Source organism: Girardinichthys multiradiatus, chromosome 12 (genome assembly GCF_021462225.1).
Source record: "Girardinichthys multiradiatus isolate DD_20200921_A chromosome 12, DD_fGirMul_XY1, whole genome shotgun sequence".
NCBI classification, from domain to species: domain Eukaryota; kingdom Metazoa; phylum Chordata; class Actinopteri; order Cyprinodontiformes; family Goodeidae; genus Girardinichthys; species Girardinichthys multiradiatus.
This window is the reverse complement of record NC_061805.1, coordinates 11,114,491-11,132,678: the sequence shown is the minus strand read 5'-3', so window position 1 is coordinate 11,132,678 and position 18,188 is coordinate 11,114,491. Positions and strand designations below refer to the sequence as shown.

The 18,188-nt window shown below is 41.8% G+C and overlaps 1 protein-coding gene across 1 annotated transcript; it reads left to right on the top strand.

Annotated features, from left to right (window-relative positions):
* Nucleotides 1–2,316: 2,316 nt before the first annotated feature.
* On the top strand, nucleotides 2,317–14,993 carry anapc7 (anaphase promoting complex subunit 7). Its single transcript, XM_047380203.1, has 11 exons — nucleotides 2,317–2,536; nucleotides 4,962–5,148; nucleotides 6,167–6,286; nucleotides 7,216–7,327; nucleotides 10,604–10,757; nucleotides 10,834–10,976; nucleotides 11,135–11,252; nucleotides 11,421–11,617; nucleotides 13,298–13,522; nucleotides 13,670–13,820; nucleotides 13,932–14,993. The coding sequence occupies exons 1-11, from the start codon at nucleotides 2,436–2,438 to the stop codon at nucleotides 14,119–14,121; spliced, it is 1,698 nt and encodes a 565-aa protein (XP_047236159.1). The 5' UTR covers nucleotides 2,317–2,435; the 3' UTR covers nucleotides 14,122–14,993.
* The last annotated feature ends 3,195 nt before the right edge of the window (nucleotides 14,994–18,188 follow it).

Sequence of the window (18,188 nt, the reverse complement as noted above, 5' to 3'; positions counted from 1 at the left end):
GGCACCTTGATTTCCGAATGACATGCAGAATTTGCTTTCATCCGAAAAAAATACTTTGGACCACTGAGCAACAGTCCAATGCTGCTTCTCTGTAGCCCAGGTCAGGCGCTTCTGCCGCTGTTTCTGGTTCAAAAGTGGCTTGACCGGGGGAAGGCGGCACCTGTAGCCCATTTCCTGCACACGCCTGTGCACGGTGGCTCTGGATGTTTCTACTCCAGACTCAGTCCACTGCTTCCGCAGGTCCCCCAAGGTCTGGAATCGACCCTTCTCCACAATCTTCCTCAGGGTCTGGTCACCTCTTCTCGTTGTGCAGCGTTTTCTGCCACACTTTTTCCTTCCCACAGACTTCCCACTGAGGTGCCTTGATACAGCACTCTGGGAACAGCCTATTCGTTCAGAAATTTCTTTCTGTGTCTTACCCTCTTGCTTGAGGGTGTCAATAGTGGCCTTCTGGACAGCAGTCAGGTCGGCAGTCTTACCCATGATTGGGGTTTTGAGTGATGAACCAGGCTTGGAGTTTTAAAGGCCTCAGGAATCTTTTGCAGGTGTTTAGAGTTAACTTGTTGATTCAGATGATTAGGTTCATAGCTCGTTTAGAGACCCTTTTAATGATATGCTAATTTTGTGAGATAGGAATTTTGGGTTTTCATGAGCTGTATGCCAAAATCATCTGTATTAAGACAATAAAAGACCTGAAATATTTCAGTTAGTGTGCAATGAATCTAAAATATATGAATGTTAAATTTTCATCATGACATTATGGAAAATAATGAACTTTATCACAATATGCTAATATTTTGAGAAGGACCTGTATATACCCTTTAAATTCCTGTCCATTAGCTATAAAGCTTCTTTCATTCCACTGTAATATTATCATATGTTTCTATCAGCTGGGGTTCCTCCTTGCCTTCCATCTGTTTCCAACTTTTTATTAATGTATTCCCAAGATCCTTCTTTAAACCCTAAGAACTTTTCTGCTCCTCTGACTATTATTTTAATCTTTTCTGTTTTGTGTTTAGCTTGTTCAGTGCAGTTAATGAGATAAGCTATAAATAATATCAGTTTTTCCACAGACAGTGTGACATTTTCCTCTGATTCTACTTTTCTTTGTTGATAAGCTGGAATCTTAATTTGACCTTCATCCCTTGTTCTTTCATTCTGGACATTCTTGACTGCTTCAGCATAGCTTATGTTTTTAATCATTTTAATTTGTTGAATTTCTTTTGCTTTCTTCCTTACTTCACATCCCCCAAATGTAACTCTATGTTGCCCTCCACAATTACAACAATTTTCCTGCACTTCTTTCCCACAATCTCCAATTCGACAGTCTTCTCGACACTTTGAGGTGATCTCCTCCTGCGACTCTCCCTGTTCACTCGCCTTGCCCCCCTCTCGACTCCCAACCGTCTTCCACAAGAAGTAGTCTCAAGAGCGGTGTCTTCCAAGCAGAAGGTCTTTAAAAGTGATGCCCTGGGAGATGATTGGCCGGGGAGGAGTGCGGACCTGCCGTTGATTGGAGCAGCCAGCGAGGAGTGATTGGACGAGACGGGGTGGTGAGTCTTCCATGTTGAATTTTCGTTTGGACTCCATTTGTGAATTGTAACATGAGTAATAAAAAAAAAAAAGAATTTCAAGTCCTCTCGAGATAAGACATATATTTGGCATTTTATATATATACATATATACACATATATATATATATATAATCTCATAAAGAGTTTAAATTCACTTATTTTATACTCAGAACTTGAGTAAGAAAAGAAAAAGAATTTCAATTCCTCTCGAGATAAAACATACATTTAGCATTATATATATATATATATATATAAAATAAGTGAATTTAAACTCCTTATGAGATAATATATATATATATATATATATATATATATATATATATATATATTATCTCATAAGGAGTTTAAATTCACTTATTTTATACTCAGAACTATTTTATGTCCTTTGGAAATAAAAATAAATATGAGGCCATGTAAATTAAATCCGTAAAAGATTATACAAAAATCTATTTTGAATTGCTTTCGTAATATTTTATAATGTAAGTTTTTTGGTTTATCTCTTTCGCTCAAAAGCGGTCATAATTTCTAGATGCGTTCAAAGCTATCGGAAATATAGCTTAAAATCTCCTAACTTCATTACTAAAACAGAGAGGAAACTTAGAAAACAAAGAAAATATGACAACAATAAAGTTATTAAAAACAAATTGCAAATTGCAAACGAAATATTAAGGACGTCATATTTTCTCTTGTGGTGTAGAAAAAGACGAGCTAGTGTGGAGTACCTGAAGGCAGCTGAACGCGGAAGGAAGGCAGCGCGGCGCCATATTTAATACATCGGATGCTAGCCGCTTTTAGCTGTTTACTGACTGAAACTTCAAACTGGACGCGGAAAGGTTCAACAAGCCCTTGCTCTTATCCAAAATGAATGTAGTGGATCATGTTCGGGATATGGCTGCAGCCGGCCTTTATTCTAATGTCCGCATATTGAGCAGTTTGTTGCTGACGATGAGTAATAACAACCCGTAAGTAATAATATCAGTGTGGGCCCGTCTAGTTCCTGATGAGTGGGCTTCCATACCAATATTGTCACGTTTTATCTTCCTGATGGTGACAGTCTAACGCTAACTAGCTAACAAGGGTTAACAGTAATGGTTGTAACTTTCACGCAGCTCTGCTTTGAATATTACCTCATGAAATTTGGTCGATAAATTATTATAAATCACGATGGCGTATCTAGTTCCAACACATAGTCGAATATAGGCTCTGGCATGTAACGGTGTCTCCAGCAGTTAAAACACCCATGATCTTTTGTCATTGGTATTGTTGATGTTTTAAGTCCTCATATTTTAAAGCGGTTTATTTTAACATTAGCGGCTTGTAATAATTATTTACCAAGATAGAGGGCAGTATGTTATACTCTTTGTGTTTATTGTCATGGCAGCAATTGTATATATATATATACAGGTCCTTCTCAAAATATTAGCATATTGTGATAAAGTTCATTATTTTCCATAATGTCATGATGAAAATTTAACATTCATATATTTTAGATTCATTGCACACTAACTGAAATATTTCAGGTATTTTATTGTCTTAATACGGATGATTTTGGCATACAGCTCATGAAAACCCAAAATTCCTATCTCACAAAATTAGCATATCATTAAAAGGGTCTCTAAACGAGCTATGAACCTAATCATCTGAATCAACAAGTTAACTCTAAACACCTGCAAAAGATTCCTGAGGCCTTTAAAACTCCCAGCCTGGTTCATCACTCAAAACCCCAATCATGGGTAAGACTGCCGACCTGACTGCTGTCCAGAAGGCCACTATTGACACCCTCAAGCAAGAGGGTAAGACACAGAAAGAAATTTCTGAACGAATAGGCTGTTCCCAGAGTGCTGTATCAAGGCACCTCAGTGGGAAGTCTGTGGGAAGGAAAAAGTGTGGCAGAAAACGCTGCACAACAAGAAGAGGTGACCGGACCCTGAGGAAGATTGTGGAGAAGGGCCGATTCCAGACCTTGGGGGACCTGCGGAAGCAGTGGACTGAGTCTGGAGTAGAAACATCCAGAGCCACCGTGCACAGGTGTGTGCAGGAAATGGGCTACAGGTGCCGCATTCCCCAGGTCAAGCCACTTTTGAACCAGAAACAGCGTCAGAAGCGCCTGACCTGGGCTACAGAGAAGCAGCACTGGACTGTTGCTCAGTGGTCCAAAGTACTTTTTTCGGATGAAAGCAAATTCTGCATGTCATTCGGAAATCAAGGTGCCAGAATCTGGAGGAAGACTGGGGAGAAGGAAATGCCAAAATGCCAGAAGTCCAGTGTCAAGTACCCACAGTCAGTGATGGTCTGGGGTGCCGTGTCAGCTGCTGGTGTTGGTCCACTGTGTTTTATCAAGGGCAGGGTCAATGCAGCTAGCTATCAGGAGATTTTGGAGCACTTCATGCTTCCATCTGCTGAAAAGCTTTATGGAGATGAAGATTTCATTTTTCAGCACGACCTGGCACCTGCTCACAGTGCCAAAACCACTGGTAAATGGTTTACTGACCATGGTATCACTGTGCTCAATTGGCCTGCCAACTCTCCTGACCTGAACCCCATAGAGAATCTGTGGGATATTGTGAAGAGAACGTTGAGAGACTCAAGACCCAACACTCTGGATGAGCTAAAGGCCGCTATCGAAGCATCCTGGACCTCCATAAGACCTCAGCAGTGCCACAGGTTGATTGCCTCCATGCCACGCCGCATTGAAGCAGTCATTTCTGCCAAAGGATTCCCGACCAAGTATTGAGTGCATAACTGTACATGATTATTTGAAGGTTGACGTTTTTTGTATTAAAAGCACTTTTCTTTTATTGGTCGGATGAAATATGCTAATTTTGTGAGATAGGAATTTCTGGTTTTCATGAGCTGTATGCCAAAATCATCCGTATTAAGACAATAAAAGACCTGAAATATTTCAGTTAGTGTGCAATGAATCTAAAATATATGAATGTTAAATTTTCATTATTACATTATGGAAAATAATGAACTTTATCACAATATGCTAATATTTTGAGAAGGACCTGTGTGTGTGTGTGTGTATATATATATATATATATATATAAATTATTTAATAAGGTAGAATATGCGTTCGGATGAGGCTTGTTAGTCAGATAAAAAGTACCTTTCTAAACCTTTATGCAGGAGGTAAACATACTGTACATTAAGCCCACATTTCTGCATTAAAAATGTTTTTTATTGGTCTGATATTCTAATCTTAAAAGTCTTGTTTTCATTAGCTGTAAGCAAGAAATCATCATAATTAACAGAAGAACAGGCTTTAAAACATCAGTCTGTCTGTAAATAGTCAATATGTGTTTTACTTAGTGTATATATATTTATTTATTCACAATTTATTGTAGTTGATTTATTGTGAATTAATCTGGATGTGTGCGATTCCAGAGAACTGTTCTCACCAGCCCAGAAGTACCAGCTCTTGGTTTATCATGCTGATGCCATCTTTCATGATAAGGAATACCGTAATGCTGCCTGCAAATACAGCATGGCCCTGCAGCAGAAGAAGGTTCTCAGCAAAACATCCAAAGTTCGTTCTTCTACTGGTGGAGCTGCAGCCAACATTCAGGCACAGGTTGTTGTTTTTTTTTTCTTCGTGACATCTATAAAGCAGCTTATTGTACGCCGTCACCACTTTAGATTTCCTGTGCATTATTATTATTATGAGTAATAGGTGTTTTGTGTGTTGAAAGTTCTAGCTCACTAATATTTTCAGAATCATTGAGGTATTTAAAAGTGGAATAAAAAGGATTAAAAACGGAAAAGATGATATTTTATAAGAAGCTGTATTTTCTGTGGAGGCATATTGACATGGAGCAAAACTTTGGAAGGTGCTGGTCATGAGATTCGAGAAAGAACCTTGGCAGTGCTTATTCAGACAACGGGAAGGCTGAAAGGAGTTCAGCAGATTTGCTCAGCTTTATTCTTTTGAGCTCTTAACCTCAGTCTGTCATGGAAAATGCTGGATTTGTAAATGTTGGAAGCCTTTTGGAAATCTCAGGCAAGGTAAGAATAATCATTCACCGGGGAATACACACAGGCTGTTTACAGTTACTATTTATGGTGCCTCTGCTGCAGATATAAATGATTATTGACCACTCATGGCAGGACAGCTAGAAGGTAATATTTTGAATGCTGTTACTTGTAGTTCTTGGAGAGAAATCTGTATTGGCAGGTGAAAACGTTTCATGCATGGAGACTGGAAATTGGTCACAAAAACTCTAGCTGGTGCGTCTCTAGTTGTCGCTATATGTATGCATAGATGTTGCTGATTGTGTTTTAGTGTCTGACGTGTCAACTAGACTAAAGGAAACTGATGAATTTTCAGTGCTTTTTGTGTGTTCCTGTTTAGTAATTATTCAAATGTGCAATAAAAAATTGCCAGTGTTATAATATGGATATAAAATTCCCTGTTTTGATATCTAATAATACCTTAAAGTATCACAGTTGTGCTCTGTGATATACTGCCCTGAATTTCTAATTATGTTTACCAGCAGTTAAAATAAACCTTTGATCTCCTTGTCCTAAAGATGCGATGTTGGGCTCTGGGGTTCCTGACTAAAGCTTATTCAACAGGGTCTTTTTTCTTTCAGAGTTTGCCATCAGAGATAGAGGTAAAGTACAAGATAGCTGAATGCTACACCATTTTGAAACTGGATAAAGATGCTATTGCTGTGCTGGATGGGATTGCATCAAGACAAAGAACTCCAAAGGTACAGTAGTGGTCTTTCAACTGAGTCAACATCTAACATCAACATGTCAAAAGCTTTATGTCAACTTTCTGGTTGATGTAACATCCATACAGTGCTGCTATCTGCCACTGTAGTGAAAATGGTCACAAACAAAAAAGTGCATAAAGTGTTTCTTGTGGATTGCATTCTGGATTTTTAAAGAGATTTTTTGACATTAAACCCTCATGTAATCCAGGTAAAACTGAACCCTGGTAGTGAGTTCTCTTGTTTTTTTAGAGCAAAAACAGACGAGGAATAAAAATTAATTCCACTTTACCGACCATATTTAAATTCAGGCATAATAAATACTGCCTTTTATGAATCAAACTTCACTGCCAGTTTCGTGGCACACACCATGGTCTCCTTCTGCAGACATCAGTTCTTTACAGAGGTGTTCCATCAGTTAAATCTGACTTTCTGGGGTGTTTTTGAAGCGCAGGTTGATGCTAAAAGTACAACGTAATCGTGGGAGTTGGGGGCTGGGAGGGTCCGCCTCTGCAGTGGATGTCTCCTGCTCAGGTGTTGCAGCGTCGAGGACGTGCTACTATGGAATATAACTCAGTTTTGCAGTGCTGAATAGTTCAACAGATTTTAACAAAGCCTGGAGGAATTTTAGTACTTGAGTTACTGGAATTATCTGAGGAATCGTTTCCGCCCTAGAACAAAGTACACTTTTGGAAAGTCCATGAAAGTTTGTGTGACAGAAACCTTGTTTTAGCTTTTAAGACTAAAAACGTCAAAGTACCAAAATGCTTTTATTGTTGTCAGAAATGTAGGCACATAAGAAAGGAGCAGAGCTCATGATATGAACAAAAAATAAAATACATTTGCATCAGACTTGACAGTGTATTTTTGCTTTTTCATGTAATAGTGACTCAAATTGGATGCTGTGTTATTCCTGCTGTCCTCAGATCAACATGATGCTGGCTAATCTGTACAGGAAAGCCGGTCAAGAACGTTCTGCCGTGACGAGCTACAAAGAGGTGCTCAGACAGTGTCCTCTTGCCTTGGATGCAATAATCGGTATGCACAGCCACCTACTCTGTAATCCACCTACAAACATCACATGCAGTTGAAACCAGATAAGTAGGTGCATATCATAAAAACACATAGCTCTTTTTTCACTGACATTAAATCAGACTAATATTTCCAGTTTGAGGTCAGTTGGGATGACAAATCATTTTTATTTGCTAAATGCCAGAACAATGAGAAGTCTTAAAAGTTTATATACACTAAGATTTTGAGTTACCGTATTTTCCGCACTATAAGGCGCACTTAAAAACCTTTAATTTTCTCAAAAAATGACAGTGCGCCTTGTAATCCGGAGCGCCTTATATATGGATCAATTGGTTAATTGGTTGATCCATACTGGTTGTACACGGCGCTCTGTCAAAATGTTTCAGTACGACTGGTAAACTACAAAGCCGCACCGCTTGCAGCATTACGGCTACCGTAGTCAGGGGCGTCGCCGAAGTAATAGCGGTAAACACCTGTACTGTGTTTACTCCTAGTCCAACACCACTTGTGTGTGTATAACGACCCCAAAATTGCACCTTTCAAGAGACACGCTTACGATGCTGAGTTCAAACTCAAGGCTGTCAGCTACGCAGTCGAACATGGGAATAGAGCAGCAGCGAGAGAATTCAACAGTTAACGCTACTATATTGTGAATGTACTAACGTTTGATTTAGTGCATAAAACTGTTTCTTTTACGTGTTTACTGAATCAGGGAAAAGTTCCCTTTCACATTTTAACTAACGTTTGATTTCAACTTCATAGACTCCAATGCATTCCTAACGTGCGGTTGGCTCTATTCAATAGAATTCTATGTAGAGGAGACCTTACCATGAGAGTGAATGGAGTTATCAGAACGCTGGTTTGTAATGTATTAATAAAGTTTGACTGACTGACTTATCTGACTGTTTTGTTGACATTCTCTTTAGCACAGCTCCATCTAGTGGATGCATAACGCAACCCCAGTCAAACGTTTGACTGCAGTAGCTTCTATTCTATGCGCCTTATAATCCGGTGCGCCTTATAGTGCGGAAAATACGGTAAATTGAGACGTTATGGAAAAATCAAAAGAATTCAGCAAAGACATCAGGGAGAGAACTGAGCTCCACAAGTTTGGTTCAACATCGGGTTCAGTTTCCAGATACCTGAAAGTGCCTCGTTCATCTGTTCAAACCACGTTGGTACAAACATCATGGAAATGTCCAGCCATCATACTGTTCAAGAAGGAGACTGGTTCTGCGTCCCAGAGGTAAACCAGTTTTGGTGGGAAATGTGTATCAACCCCAGTACAAAAGCAGCTTCTCATTACTCCAAAAGCCACTCAGAAAGGCAGATTACTGTTTACAAAAGCCCTCAGGGACAAAGACCTCACTTGTGGAGACATGACATGTGGTCTCATGAAACTTAAATTGAAGTGTTTGTTACATTTTGAGGAAAAAAGTTTGCAGTCCTTAGAATACCATCTGAACTCTTTTTTTTTTTAACCATGTCCTGTCCGGCGGAATTGCGCTCAGAATTCTTGTCTGATTGCCAAGAAGAAGCCCAACAGATTTACTTTCACAAGTGGAGCATTATGGCTAACGCTTTAAAGCTCTGCTTGATATTTATAATAGAAACTTTGTTGGAAACTGCTTTGGGATTATTTCAATTGTTACGGACACGGAGACAAAAATGAAAGGAAAAAAATAAGAAGCACGAAAGAGAGAAAGGTGGGGCAAAAAGGAAAAGGGGAGAGAAGGAGAAAAGAATGGAGGAAAGAAAGAACACTTACTCCTAACACCTAATTGTACATATATTAAAAGCTTTTTTTTACCAAAAAGTGCTCAGTGCTTATGAATGCAAGATATATTTAGTGATGAATGCGGCTCAATATAGAACATGGACCCCGGGACATATCACTCCCCAAGCAGAGGCCCAACAGACCCTAGGGGTCCAGGCCCCAGCAAGCAGCCACCAGGAGTGAGAACAGCGGGCACCTGCCGGCCTGGTGTCAGAAACACCGATCACCGGCAAGTAGTGTGGCGGGGAGGAAATAGGCCCCACATTTGATGGGGTGCCTAAACCGATCCAGGAGAGGGAGCAGTCCAAGACCCAACCTGACAAAAAACAGGCACACAGCCACTATCGCACATTCCCACCCTCATGCGTACACACAAAAGCACTCACACCCACACACCCAACGTAAAGTCAAACAACAATGGAAGTCGTACACTCACTCACACAAAATACATACTCTATACTCCCAGGTCCAGGTGCCGACACTTCATGGGGGCAACCAGTCCCCGCACTGAGGAGGTGGTCCCCTTCCCTCTGGGGTGGAGACAGGCTGGGCTGGTGCCTGAACCTGAGCAACCCTGGCTCGGACCCCGACCCCCCGCCCCGACCCCAGTCCCCAACGACCCCGATCCTCATCCGGAGAGGGCGCCATGTACAAAAGAGGGGTCTACATGGTCCAAACTAGCCCGCCAACCAGAGCCGCCACAGGATGACCTCCAAGGAATTCCGATCCTAACCCCATGAGCCCCCCCCCCCCAATGAACCCCAACATGAATTTTCCCACAGGGCCACCCCCAACCAGGACCCATATTGAACACATGCCGCCGAACCCAAATGCCATGAATCCCCTCCCCACAGCACAGGGGCACACCCCCACAGGTGAGCTGCATCCCCGAAAAGCCGACGGAGCCACAGCCACACAGCTTAAGCTCTACACACAGCCCTGCTCCAGGCAACCCTGCCGAATCCTGCCCCCACCATACTGCGCACCGTGGTGGCAAGGCAAGGGCCCCAGGCAAAGTTACCCCAGCCGCCGCCCACAGGGGTAACAGGGCAGACACCATCAAGCACCGCACCCACAACGGAACCCCCAACCCCACACCAAGATGGGATAAACTCACCTGGCAAGAGGTCCCCGGCCAGCGGCAAGCACTCGGGGCCAGCGTCCCCCACCAAGCCCCCCCAACCACACAAACACACCACATCACTGCATCGATAGCCCAGGGAGAAACATTATCCAGCTCAACTCTACCACCGCCGCTCAGCCGATCCAAATGCTGGTGACCCCACATACAAGAAGAGGACACAACCCCCTCCACCCCACCCATACCATCTGAACTACGAAATACAGGGCAGTGGGCCTTTTGCTGCAGGAGGGACTGGTGCACTTCACTAAGTAGATTATTTTGTACCAGGACGATTAGTTTTACATTTACCTGCTGGGATTTAGTTGATTACTTATTCCAGTTAACCTGGAATATAAAATAAAAATGTGTATTTCTCTTCCAGGCCTTCTTTCTCTGTCAGTTAAAGGAGCAGAGGTGGCTTCCATGACTATGGATGTGATTCAGAGTCTTCCTAATTTGGACTGGCTGTCGGTGTGGATCAAAGCATATGCCTTTATACATGCAGGGGACAACCAAAGAGCCATCAACACTATTTGGTGAGAACAGTTTTGATGCTATACACCCCTCACCCCCCTTGTTCCTTACAATAATACCTAAACCGTTCTGCTTCAGCTCTTTGGAGAAGAAGTCTCTGCTGCGGGACAATGCGGATCTCCTGGTGAGCCTGGCAGATGTCCATTTCAGGGCAGGTGACACCAAAAATGCCATTCTTAAATTTGAACAAGCTCAGATGCTGGACCCATACCTCATCAAAGGCGAGACTTCCCATGGTTATTTTCTTATGACGAAGCATTTGTGATGAAATGTTAAATCTTGCATTTATTCACAAATATAGTTTCATGACATCACCACCAGTTGCTGTATTTTACATTTACATAGAAACATAAAACTATTTGCTTTTCATTACTTACAGGGATGGATGTTTATGGCTATTTAATGGCCCGGGAGGGACACTTGGAAGATGTTGAAGTCCTTGGAGGGCGATTATTTAATATTTCTGACCAACACGCTGAACCCTGGGTGATCTCTGGGTGAGTCTTAGAATGAAAAGCCTGGGTCTCGGTCTTCAACTAAATTATCTTGTATTTTATATACTTTTAGAGGGACAGAGAGACTTTTACAAGTTATTATTTCACTTAGTGGTGACATTGCTTTCTGGTTGGGTGGTATAAGTCATTAAATTTGTATGCTTTGCTCAGCTGCCACAGCTTTTATAGCAAGCGCTATTCCAGGGCCCTCTACCTTGGGGCCAAGGCCATCCAGCTGAACAGCAACAGTGTCCAGGCTCTCCTCCTGAAGGGGGCAGCCCTGAGAAACATGGGCCGGGTTCAGGAAGCAATCATCCATTTCAGAGAGGCCATGCGGTTAGCCCCGTGCAGACTCGACTGCTACGAAGGTATGTCTTTTTTTGTTTTTTCTTTAATACACTTTGATGGTCTGGTTGTTTTGGGAGGAGAGTACAGGTCCTTCTCAAAATATTAGCATATTGTGATAAAGTTCATTATTTTCCATAATGTCATGATGAAAATTTAACATTCATATATTTTAGATTCATTGCACACTAACTGAAATATTTCAGGTCTTTTATTGTCTTAATACAGATGATTTTGGCATACAGCTCATGAAAACCCAAAATTCCTATCTCACAAAATTAGCATATTTCATCCGACCAATAAAAGAAAAGTGTTTTTAATACAAAAAACGTCAACCTTCAAATAATCATGTACAGTTATGCACTCAATACTTGGTCGGGAATCCTTTTGCAGAAATGACTGCTTCAATGCGGCGTGGCATGGAGGCAATCAGCCTGTGGCACTGCTGAGGTCTTATGGAGGCCCAGGATGCTTCGATAGCGGCCTTTAGCTCATCCAGAGTGTTGGGTCTTGAGTCTCTCAACGTTCTCTTCACAATATCCCACAGATTCTCTATGGGGTTCAGGTCAGGAGAGTTGGCAGGCCAATTGAGCACAGTGATACCATGGTCAGTAAACCATTTACCAGTGGTTTTGGCACTGTGAGCAGGTGCCAGGTCGTGCTGAAAAATGAAATCTTCATCTCCATAAAGCTTTTCAGCAGATGGAAGCATGAAGTGCTCCAAAATCTCCTGATAGCTAGCTGCATTGACCCTGCCCTTGATAAAACACAGTGGACCAACACCAGCAGCTGACACGGCACCCCAGACCATCACTGACTGTGGGTACTTGACACTGGACTTCTGGCATTTTGGCATTTCCTTCTCCCCAGTCTTCCTCCAGACTCTGCCACCTTGATGTCCGAATGACATGCAGAATTTGCTTTCATCCGGAAAAAGTACTTTGGACCACTGAGCAACAGTCCAGTGCTGCTTCTCTGTAGCCCAGGTCTGGGGAATGCGGCACCTGTAGCCCATTTCCTGCACACGCCTGTGCACGGTGGTTCTGGATGTTTCTACTCCAGACTCAGTCCACTGCTTCCGCAGGTCCACTGCTTCCGCAGTAGAATCGGCCCTTCTCCACAATCTTCCTCAGGGTCCGGTCACCTCTTCTCGTTGTGCAGCGTTTTCTGCCACACTTTTTCCTTCCCACAGACTTCCCACTGAGGTGCCTTGATACAGCACTCTGGGAACAGCCTATTTGTTCAGAAATTTCTTTCTATGTCTTACCCTCTTGCTTGAGGGTGTCAATAGTGGCCTTCTGGACAGCAGTCAGGTCGGCAGTCTTACCCATGATTGGGGTTTTGAGTGATGAACCAGGCTGGGAGTTTTAAAGGTCTCAGGAATCTTTTGCAGGTTTTTAAAGTTAACTCGTTGATTCAGATGATTAGGTTCATAGCTCGTTTAGAGACCCTTTTAATGATATGCTAATTTTGTGAGATAGGAATTTTGGGTTTTCATGAGCTGTATGCCAAAATCATCCGTATTAAGACAATAAAAGACCTGAAATATTTCAGTTAGTGTGCAATGAATCTAAAATATATGAATGTTAAATTTTCATCATGACATTATGGAAAATAATGAACTTTATCACAATATGCTAATATTTTGAGAAGGACCTGTATATCTGATCTGCATCCATTAACCGGCGTGTGAATAACTTCAGGTCTGATCGACTGCTACCTGGCTTCCAATGGGGTTCGAGAAGCTATGGGGATGGCAAACAATATCTATAAGACTCTGGGGGCCAATGCACAGACTCTGACCATCCTTGCCACTGTGTGCCTGGAAGACCCTGTGACTCAAGAAAAGGCCAAAGGCCTGCTGGACAAAGCCCTCGCTCAGAGACCCGACTACACCAAGGCTGTGGTGAAAAAGGCCGAACTGCTCAGTAAGTACCAGTAACAACACAAACTTTAGATTGCGTGAAGAAAACTAAATTAACTTGGAGCGTAACGGGCTTCATGAGTCTTTTCTCTTTTACCTGTGGGCGAAGAATTTGTCTAAATACAAATGAAACATTTCTTTTTTTGTGAAGATCGGGAACAGAAATATGATGAAGGGATTGCTCTCCTACGGAATGCCCTGGCCAATCAAAGTGACTGTGTCCTGCACAGAATGCTGGGAGATTTCCTGGTGTCTGTCAGTGATTACCAAGAGGCCATGGACCAGTACAGCATAGCATTGAGGTAATTTTTTTTTTACCCAAACCAAAAATTTTCAGCCCTTTTTTAAATGGAGATACTAGAACTCAAAAGTTTTTTAAATTGCTTGTGTAGTTGACTCTGTTCTTCTTTTAGCTTGGATCCTAATGACCAAAAGTCTTTGGAGGGAATGCAGAAGATGGAGAAGGAGGAGAGCCCCACAGATGCCACAGTGGAGCTGGATGGTGATGACATGGAGGGCAGTGGGGAGGATGGAGATCTCGAGGGCAGTGACAGTGAAGCTGCTCAGTGGGCTGATCAGGAGCAGTGGTTTGGGATGCAATGACCCAGGGCCACAGAAGAGCCCTCAGTCACTGCCACACATTAGCACACCAGACGCCTTCAGCCACTGTGGCAGTCTAATAGACACCTCTGGTGACACCCTGGAAGCCGTGCAGCTGCTGCTGATGTTTTGGTTTATCCTGATTGGGAACAACACAGGAGGGACTTTGCATGGAGTACCCACCCACTTTAACCGAGATTCAGTTTAATGCAGATCTCAAGCCAAACCCTTTTGCCATTATTCTACCAACACCTGAGGTTACTTCAGCTTTATTTACCTGCATCAGTCACTGCAGCAGTTTGATAAAAGCGGTGGGCATCCAACCACAGAAAAACGAGCGATTATTTGGTTTGTAAACGAAACATTTTACTTCTTCGACTTTTAGTCTTTAAATGATCTTTGGTGCGACACCACGTCCGTTAGCGTTCAGGTCATGCAGTACATAACTTGCTATTAAACTGAGGTCTGCTCTGTATAGAGGTGTTTTGAGGCAAGCAGTTAGATTTAGTACTCCTCAGCTGTGTAAAAGAATAGACGGGCGGAGACAAAACAAATCTGATATATATGTTCCAAAACGATGCAATTGTGTTTGAGTCTGACCTGATGTCCGCAGTGCCACACCAAGGGATGTGAATATGCCTGAACTCTGTGACAGTGTTCAATATTTTGGCTGCTTTATATACTTTTGTCTTCTATTCATTTCAAATATTTTATGGGTTTCGCTTTGTGTGTCTGTCTGTATTAAAAGCAAGAAGAAAAGAAACATGATTAACTCACTAAATTGTAAAGTTTCCCTTAATCATAAGTAAAATGTTTATATTTTTGTACATATTTTAGTAAATGTATAATAAACAGTGCAAAGATTCTGGCATGCATTTAGTCGTCTTATTTGTAGTGTTGGATCCAATGAGGTCTGGAGTATAAAACCTTACAGGAGTTCTTGAGTCAGCGCAAAGATCTTTCATTTTGTTTAAAAAAGGAAAAAAAACTTTTTTTTTCTCAGTTTTCCATCTCTATTGAGTTTTTTGAAAGCATACAATGGGAGTGGGTGGGCAGGTCAATTGCATCTTTTATAATTGGACATATTTCATTATATCCTGTAACAGGTTGAAATAAAGATGTTGGGTTCTTTTGTTTCTAATTCAAGAAAATAAGCCTCCAAGCTTGAAGATATTTTATGTTTATTGGCTTTAATGGGGGCAACACCAAATAATGCAGGAATTGGTTCTGGACTTGTGTATGGCAAACCTCAGACATCTGGAATATCTTTGTCCACAAAGTAAATAAGTTCGGACAACCCCTAAAAGTCTACCAGGAAACATTTTGGAAAGCTGTTTGGATAAATGTGGTCTATGTAGGACTTTGATCTGCAGGAATCTACAGGTCCTTCTCAAAATATTAGTATATTGTGATAAAGTTCATTATTTTCCATAATATCATGATGAAAATTTAACATTCATATATTTTAGATTCATTGCACACTAACTGAAATATTTCAGGTCTTTTATTGTCTTAATACGGATGATTTTGGCATACAGCTCATGAAAACCCAAAATTCCTATCTCACAAAATTAGCATATTTAATCCGACCAATAAAAGAAAAGTGTTTTTAATACAAAAAACGTCAACCTTCAAATAATCATGTACAGTTATGCACTCAATACTTGGTCGGGAATCCTTTTGCAGAAATGACTGCTTCAATGCGGCGTGGCATGGAGGCAATCAGCCTGTGGCACTGCTGAGGTCTTATGGAGGCCCAGGATGCTTCGATAGCGGCCTTTAGCTCATCCAAAGTGTTGGGTCTTGAGTCTCTCAACGTTCTCTTCACAATATCCCACAGATTCTCTACGGGGTTCAGGTCAGGAGAGTTGGCAGGCCAATTGAGCACAGTGATACCATGGTCAGTAAACCATTTACCAGTGGTTTTGGCACTGTGAGCAGGTGCCAGGTCGTGCTGAAAAATGAAATCTTCATCTCCATAAAGCTTTTCAGCAGATGGAAGCATGAAGTGCTCCAAAATCTCCTGATAGCTAGCTGCATTGACCCTGCCCTTGATAAAACACAGTGGACCAACACCAGCAGCTGACACGGCACCCCAGACCATCACTGACTGTGGGTACTTGACACTGGACTTCTGGCATTTTGGCATTTCCTTCTCCCCAGTCTTCCTCCAGACTCTGGCACCTTGATTTCCGAATGACATGCAGAATTTGCTTTCATCCGAAAAAAGTACTTTGGACCACTGAGCATCAGTCCAGTGCTGCTTCTCTGTAGCCCAGGTCAGGCGCTTCTGACGCTGTTTCTGGTTCAAAAGTGGCTTGACCTGGGGAATGCGGCACCTGTAGCCCATTTCCTGCACACGCCTGTGCACGGTGGTTCTGGATGTTTCTACTCCAGACTCAGTCCACTGCTTCCGCAGGTCCCCCAAGGTCTGGAATCGGCCCTTCTCCACAATCTTCCTCAGGGTCCGGTCACCTCTTCTCGTTGTGCAGCGTTTTCTGCCACACTTTTTCCTTCCCACAGACTTCCCACTGAGGTGCCTTGATACAGCACTCTGGGAACAGCCTATTCGTTCAGAAATGTCTTTCTGTGTCTTACCCTCTTGCTTGAGGGTGTCAATAGTGGCCTTCTGGACAGCAGTCAGGTCGGCAGTCTTACCCATGATTGGGGTTTTGAGTGATGAACCAGGCTGGGAGTTTTAAAGGCCTCAGGAATCTTTTGCAGGTGTTTAGAGTTAACTCGCTGATTCAGATGATTAGGTTCATAGCTCGTTTAGAGACCCTTTTAATGATATGCTAATTTTGTGAGATAGGAATTTTGGGTTTTCATGAGCTGTATGCCACAATCATCCGTATTAAGACAATAAAAGACCTGAAATATTTCAGTTAGTGTGCAATGAATCTAAAATATATAAATGTTAAATTTTCTTCATGACATTATGGAAAATAATGAACTGTATCACAATATGCTAATTTTTTGAGAAGGACCTGTATGTGGAGCGCAGACTAAGAATTAATGTTATTCCGAGCCTTGGGCCGTTGAGGATCACAGATGCATATTCTGAGGTCTCTCTGCTAAGCTTCCTTCAGGTAGTTCAGTGTAGGCACATACTCCATATCATTTGCAAATATCAGAAATCAAGTCTACATGACTAATGCTCTTTAAAGAGATTGATCTTTCTCTGCTAGTAAGCAAGCTGCTGATATGATCAATAGTCATTTCATGACCCTTTAGACTGTTACATTAAATGCATCTCTGTGTATTTCTCCTTCATTTAGACTCCTGTCTGCAGCCAGAAAGAACAGTGTTCAGTTTCTTCTGAAAAGATAAAAAGGTTTGAAAGAAAAAAAACTAATAATTTTTGTTATTATTATAATCATAGTGTGCCCTGAACACACGTGTTTTAAACTCTTCAGATAGTCAGTTCCTTTTCACTTCACAATGGGGGGACTGTCTGCTGATTAATGCAGGGTCAGAAAGAGGAAGAGGCACAGAACCAAGAACTGAGAGCCTAATTAGTTAAGCAATGTTTTTATTCTGCATACCTTTTTGATATTGTTCACCGTTCCAGCCAGCTTTGTTGGGCCTTTGTGCTCCTTCCATCGAGACCTGACCCAGAAAGCTTGCTTTGGTATTGTTTGGCCAGATTGAAAAAGCTAATTCTATAATTGACTGGATCCAGTTCAAATATTCAACTTGGCCTAAAGTGTTAATCTTGTGATTCTGAGATTTAATATAGTTTTATAATGTAATCCTCTCATTCATTTCTTTAAAGTGTGTGTTGAAGGCTCTCTGATAGATACAGTTTATTCCTTCAGGAATGATTTATAATAGATTTGACTCTAAAATTGTATTTAATGAAACCAATTTGGGGGCACGCACTTGGATGCAGTTATTAGCACCGTTGCCTTGCACCAAAAAGGTCCTGGGTTCAAATCCCGGCCTGGGGTCTTTCTGGATGGTTTGCACATTCTCCCAGTGTATGCGTGAGTTCTCTCCAGGTTCTCTGGATTCCTCCCTCAGTCCAAACACTGTTAGGTTAATTGGTCTCTCTAAACAGTAGGTATTAA